Source organism: Oppia nitens, unplaced genomic scaffold, assembly GCF_028296485.1.
Source record: "Oppia nitens isolate AA-2021 unplaced genomic scaffold, nextdenovo-longstitch-racon4-pilon3 scaffold4_pilon_pilon_pilon, whole genome shotgun sequence".
Taxonomy (NCBI): Eukaryota; Metazoa; Arthropoda; class Arachnida; order Sarcoptiformes; family Oppiidae; genus Oppia; species Oppia nitens.
Window position 1 is genome coordinate 102,800 of NW_026533232.1, and position 7,277 is coordinate 110,076.

Consider the following 7,277-nt stretch of genomic DNA (forward strand, 5'->3'; position numbering starts at 1 on the left):
GTGAGAATCATCTTTCATTGTCCATTCGGATGCTTCGGGTAAGAGAACTGCCGACAAATCGGCTGTTGACGACTCGTTGTCATCCATACAATCCATAAGAGACGCCGTCGCCGAAGTAGTACCGATAGTAGTAGTAGTAGTGGTAACAGTAAGAGACTCGTCAGCAACTAAATCATCGATAACTTCGGCATCAGAATCGATGGCCATTTTGGCCGCCGCTGCCAATTCTTCTTCGTCTTTGTCATAATAACAATGATTAGCAATATTTATATTACTGTTATTATTATTATTATTATTAGCAGCGGTCGCGGTATCAATCGTTTTAGTGACCGATTCAATCGGTTCACTACTGATCGGTACTATTTGAATGTCTGCTTCGTCGTTATGCTGGTCGTCAACCATCCGATGTTGTCCCGAAATGCCGTCACCGTCGCCGCCGCCGTCGGTTCCATTCAGTTGATGATAGTTAACACCAGTTGATTGTCCTCCAGCAGCCGTATGATCACCACCACCACTGACGACATCGATGACCATCAATAACTCCGGCTGGGGATCAGCTTTCGGTAAAGTGGACACAACTGTGGCGGCAGCAGTGTTGTTGTTTTTGCTGAATAAACCTCCGGCGGCGCCGTCGCCGTTCAAATGTTGGCCATTATTTTTTGCGGCGGCCGCCGCCGTTGACTGATTGGCTGCAGCAGTGACCGCCACTACTTTCAGCCGATTGATAACATTGGCGTCGATGTCGACTACATTATGATAGACACAGCGCTGAAACTGTCGGGACAGACATTCGCATCGAAACTGGTCTTCGGTCGATAAGTGGCCGACAATTTGCCGAACAAGACTGTCGCCGAAGCGGCCAATCGACTTGTTTGGCTGCGATACGGTTGTCGTTGCTGTTGCGGTGGTGGTCGTCATCGCCGCCGTCGGTAACGACATGTCCAGTCCTGTAGTAGTAGTAGTAGTATAGCGCGCGTGCAGTGACTACACACGTGTTGATTGCTTATCTGTCCTCGCGATTGGTCAGATGTTTACTTGTGTGTGTGTGTTGGCCAGCGATGATGTCCACACGTGTTGCGCCGCTATCGGCCACCCGATACCCGCCGTCGCCGCCGCCGATAAAATGTCCTCAAAAAAAACTAGACAAACAAACTATAAGTCAATCAATCAATCAATTGTTTTGTTGTTTTAATAATTCACACAAAAAAAAGTTTATCAAAAAAAAACAATTTTTTTTGCTATTGTTTTCAAACAATTTTTTTTGTATTATATTGTATTTCAAACTTATATTAAATTTTTTTTTGTATTATATATTATTTTTCAAATAAAGTGTTGGTTTTCACAATAAACTGTTTTTTTAATATTTTTTTAATAAAAGTGCAAAATATATAAAATTATTAATTAATAGCACACTAGAGGGCACAGTATATATACAGTGAATATACTGTACTTTTAGTGTGTAATTAAACACATTGTGTATAACTTTTATTAAAGTTTATATCACTTTTTGTTAATTAGTATTGTATTGTACTTTAATTTTTATATAATAAAAACAACTAATTAATTACTTATATATATATATAATTATAAATATTTTTGTTGTTTTTTTTTCTCAAAATCATTTAATTTAATTAAAAAAATCTAGAGTTAGTATCACACATCAGGAGCATTTAAATGTTGATAATAACAATATTGTTAGGCAACTATTATCGCTTTATGAGACCAAATAAACAAATTAATTAAATTTTCATAAATTATACTAATATTAATTTTTTTTATTCATAATTGACAATAAAAATAAAATGAGTATTTAAATTTTTTTATGTAATTTTTATATAATATAAAGTTATTAATATTTTTTCCGGCTTATCAGCTATTATTTAATATATTGTTTTATTTGTTTTCAACTTTAACTCATTCATTCAAAATTATTCAATTGTATCTGTTGTATGGTTAGTATATATGACTAATAATAATAATAATAGTAATTATTATTATAACAAAATAATTTTAAAAAAAAAATTATATCTATACTAAAAACCCAATTGTTATTAAATTAACTATAAAATTATTATTATTATTATTTGTTTATATTAATTTTAGTTTTACAAACTTGTAATTATATATATAAACTGTAAGTTATCAATAACAAATAATTAATAATTAATAATTTTTAAAAAGGGATTAATAAATCATTATTTTTTTAAATAATAATTTTGTTAATTTAGCATAATAATTAAACATTTATTGAATTATTAATATTATTAATATTATTAATATTATTAATATTATTAATATTATTAATATTATTAATATTATTAATATTAATTAATATTAATTATAATAAACAACTTACTAAATATTTATTTATTTTTCTATAAATCTTTACAAATAAAAAAAACAAATATAATTAATTAACTAATAATTTATTAAAATACATAATATATTGAATATATTAATAAACTGTAATTTATTAATATAGACATATTTTATTTATGTATAAATTGTACATGTTGATTTTGTTAATAGAGTGAGAAAGAAATATATTACAGTACTTAATGTAATAATTTTTAAAAAATATTTAATTTATATAAAAAATTTTTAATCTAACTAAAACAACTCAGTATTTAAAAATTATATTTATATTTTAAAAAAATTAACTTTTAATTTTAACTTAGAAATAAGTAAATAATAATAAATTGTTATATAAATAATAGTTGTAATATAATTTTTAATTGGAATAATAAAAAATTTATTGAATTAATAATATTATTATTGTAATATTAATTATAATAAACAACTTAATAAATATTTATTTATTTTTCTATAAATCTTTACAAATAAAAAACAAATATTATTAATTAACTAATAATTTATTAAAATACATAATATATTGAATATATTAATAAACTGTAATTTATTAATATAGACATATTTTATTTATGTATAAATTGTACATGTTGAATTTGTTAATAGAGTGAGAAAGAAACATACTACAGTACTTAATATAATTAATTTTTAAAAAAAATTAAAAACAATATTTAATTAATATGAAAATATTTTAATTTAACTAAAACAAAAGAGTATTAGAAATAATATTTAAAAAAATAACTTTTAATTTTAACTTAAAAATAAGTAAATAATATATAAATTGTTGTATAAATAATAGTTGTAATATAATTTTTTTTTTTTAATTGGGATAATAAAAATTGTTATTATTATTTCTCAGTAAATAATAAATACTATTAAAAAACAAAATAAATACAAAAATCACAAACAAACCTATAAAAAATTATCTAATAATAAAAATTAAATAATAATAATAAATCACTGATTTTAATATCATATTTATAGAGAGAGTGAGAGAGAGAGAGAGAGAGAGAGAGAGAGAGAGAGAGAGAGAGAGAGAGAGAGAGTAGATATAATGCAATAAAAATAAAATAAAAGTTAAAATACAATACAATAAATAGTTATAAAAAATGTTTATTAAAGTTAATATACTTTAGATTATAAATAGTTTTCTTATTAAATGCAATAAATCATACAAACAAACAATCAAAAAAAAATTTCAGATTATTTATCAAATTTTAAGTACACTTTTTTATATATTGAAACCCCCGTTCCCCTCCCACCATACTATAGTGCAGGACCTCCCGGTGCCACTCACTCAGACATGTCCTAAATCATGCCATTTGCCGCCCTTTTTCATACGCAAAGTCCGACGATAGGACACGATTTCCAGTTTGACGTCTTCGACCAAATCGGCAACTTTGGCGGACAACGGGTCAAACTTTTCGGTCAGTTTAGCGAGCAGTTCCTTTCGCAGGGCTTCCAAGTCCTTAGAGGTAACACCGCCGCCGCCACCGCCACAGCCGGCGCTGCATTCATCGTGCAGTGCAAGCAAACCGTCGGTTAAACGGTCGGTAATGTCTTTCAGGTCGAGTATATCGCCGCTGAGCTCCTGATTGTCGCCCTTAAGCCTATCCAGCGATTTGTTAACATAACCGGCAAAATGGTCGCTAAAATCGTCGATCTGGTTGCTAACCGATTCCAGCTTATGGTTGACGGCATCCATCGATTTGGCTAACTGTCCGATTAGGCGATCCTTGGCCTGTAGTGCATCCCTGAGCTGCTGACTTTTATATTCGAGTAGCTCCCGGAGCTCGAAAAACATTAACTGCAACTCCGGAAAAGTCATGAATATGGTTTTTTCGCAAACTACCTGTGCCTTTGAAGCACAGCCAACATCCAGCCAGTGGCCAGTTTTGGTGTCCAACACTACACAGTCGTTAGTCGACGACCCATTTGTCGGGCTATTGGGTGCCCAATTGGCGTAGACCAGTGGCGTACCATCAGCTGTCCACTCAAAACGTCCTGTTTGGTTGTTTAGTCGGGCGCCCAACCATACCCTACCCGCCCGGCCGCTCAAATAGCTGAGCACCTGGCGTTGTTGTGTCTTGGATCGTATGGTCAACAGTGTCGGATGATATTGATTGGTTAGTTCGGCACCCGAACATAGGGTCACGGTTTCATCGTTGTCCGCTTGTTTGTCGGCAAAATCTTTGTAACACTTTTGGTCGCCGACTTGTTTGAAACTATCGCCACATCTGAACTCTAGATAGGAATGGTAGGTATGGATGGGTTGGATTAGATTAGGTAGAATAGAGAGGACAGGTATTTAATTTTTTGTTAAACATTTATTTATTTAAATAATAATTATTTATAAACAACAAAATAAAATTATTTTTTTTACATTACCTTCAATTGTGTGACAAAAAACTAATGAAAATAAAAAAATTATGCCAATAGTTGACAACAATTTCATAATTATTTTATTTTTTGTTGAATATTTTAATTAAATATAATAATTCAAATGTTATTGAATTCACTGTTAAGGTTATTGTAACTAAAAAATTTTTTTTTTTGTTTATTATATTTTCATCTTATTTTTTTAAAAAAAGATAAATCTTACAAATTTACTTAGAGTTTCTTATATAGCAAATAATAAAAAAATTTGTTATCAATTTATGTTTTAAGTGTTGATAATTATTTTTTATGACTTAATTGTAATTTATTATACATTGTATCTGTACTGTACTATAGACTATAGTTATTAACTATTTCATTATATTTAGGAAATTATAATTTAACAGTAATTTATAAATAATTGTAAAAAAATAAGTTTACTGAAAAAAATAATTAATTAATATATTTTAGATTTAATCTAATATACTATTTATATTATTAATTTTTCAGGAAAAATAAATATTTTAAATTAAATATTTATTTAAATTAACAGTTAGTAACTAAAATGAAAAATATTTATTTTTTTAAATCAAATTTCTGGTATTAACTGTATATAAGATATAATTTTCTTAAGTATTTCATATAATAATTATAAATAATCTTATAATACATAATAATAATGAGATTATCATTTTTGTAATGATTTATTATAATGCTAATAAATTTTTGGATATTAAATTTATTTTATTTTTTTGTTGATATAAACAATTACCTGGTTGGTAACAATTTTATTTTATTTTTTTTTAGTTTCAGCATTTTATTTTTCATATGAATTAATACATGATATTACCTTTATATTGATAATATTGATAATAAAATAATAAATAACAAAAAATACAAATTAATAATCTGAGAAAACACTGGGGTTTTAGTAAAAAAAATGATTAGAAGTTAAATATATTAAAAATCATAGGATTTATAAATAAAAAATTATAGGATTTATAAATTAAAAATTATAGGATTTATAAATTAAAAATGAAATTATTTATATAATACACTATAAATATATAAAATTTTCATTATATTTATCATATACTATATAATAGTATTTGTTGTAAAAATTATTTTTTTCAGAAATATATTAATAATAATTAAAAAAAACATTACTATAAATATTTATTTGTTAATTAAATGTTTTATTTTATTTTCTACAAAATTTTTTGTTTGTTTATAATTATTTCAATATTATATTTTTTTAATATTTAAATAAACTAATAACTTAACTAAATCATTGTTATTTTAAATAAAAAAAATAAAATAAAAAATTATTAAATAACATAATTTTCATAAATATTTTGTTTTCTAAAAAAATGTTATTTTAATTTAATATAATCAAATAATTAAATTAAATATTTTTGTTGTGAAAACAATTTTTCTTTTAGACTACAGTATAACATATTTTATTTTTTTATATAGAAAATAACTTTTTAATTAATAAATTAAAAACTACAAACAAATAATATTAAAAATACAGCAGCCATTCAATTAATTGTTAATTTTTAAATATATAATACTATTAATAATATTTTATACACAAAAAAATAAGTAAATATTTTATAACTATTTTATTTAAGATTTTATTATAAAGAGATCAATTATGAAACAATTAAACACTGGTCGCCACCACACGGGTATCTATGTATGTCCACTACTGCTACTTGTACTACTACTACTAGTGCTTGAGGCACCGGTATGTTTCGGTAAATTAGGCTACAAAATGGCCGACGGTGTGGCCTGTTCTAGTGACAAATATTGCGAATCGGGTCAGTGTAAGGACTGGGATACAAAAAAATTTGGCGACAACCCTAACGATGATCATCGGGGTTATTGTGCTAACCAGGATCGGCCAAAATGTAAGCCAAACAGTATTACCTGTAAAAAAGATAAGGACTGTTGTAGCGATAGGTGTGAACTGGCCGGACAGTCGGTATGGAAATATTGTACACAATATGCCTGAATCAAAAACAATTAGGGTGGGGTGGGTGCGGGTGGGATGATCACATTCACGTAAATTACATATATATATATATATATATAAACAATATAAAAGTCAATTATTGTAATTTATTATTATTATTATTATATATATACAGTATATATTTATTCAATTAATTAAATACTTATTTATAATTATTGTATATATAATCATATTTAATTTTTTTATATTAATAAGAATAATAATAATTAAATTATAATTAAATATTTGATTTGATTTTATAAAACTATTTATTTATTTATTTTTTTTGAAAAATTAATTGTTTATAATAATATCTAACTTTTATAAATTTAAAATGAATAATTAAACTAAAACATTATAATATATAAATAGTATTTTGAATAAATAAAAAATCTTTTTTTTCTACAGTAATTAATTCAATTTATTTATAAACTTTTGAAAAACAATTTATAATAGAAATACAGTATACTGTATATTGAAAATGTTATGTAAAACTATTATATACAGATATCAA

At 25.9% G+C, this 7,277-nt stretch overlaps 1 protein-coding gene across 1 annotated transcript; it reads right to left on the bottom strand.

The window, feature by feature from the left end:
• Window positions 1–3,593: 3,593 nt before the first annotated feature.
• Window positions 3,594–4,953, bottom strand: LOC128959908 (uncharacterized). The gene is made up of 2 exons (XM_054305943.1): window positions 4,759–4,953; window positions 3,594–4,614 (listed from the first exon to the last, which is right to left on the bottom strand). The coding sequence occupies exons 1-2, from the start codon at window positions 4,823–4,825 to the stop codon at window positions 3,668–3,670; spliced, it is 1,014 nt and encodes a 337-aa protein (XP_054161918.1). The 5' UTR covers window positions 4,826–4,953; the 3' UTR covers window positions 3,594–3,667.
• Between the last annotated feature and the right edge of the window lie 2,324 nt (window positions 4,954–7,277).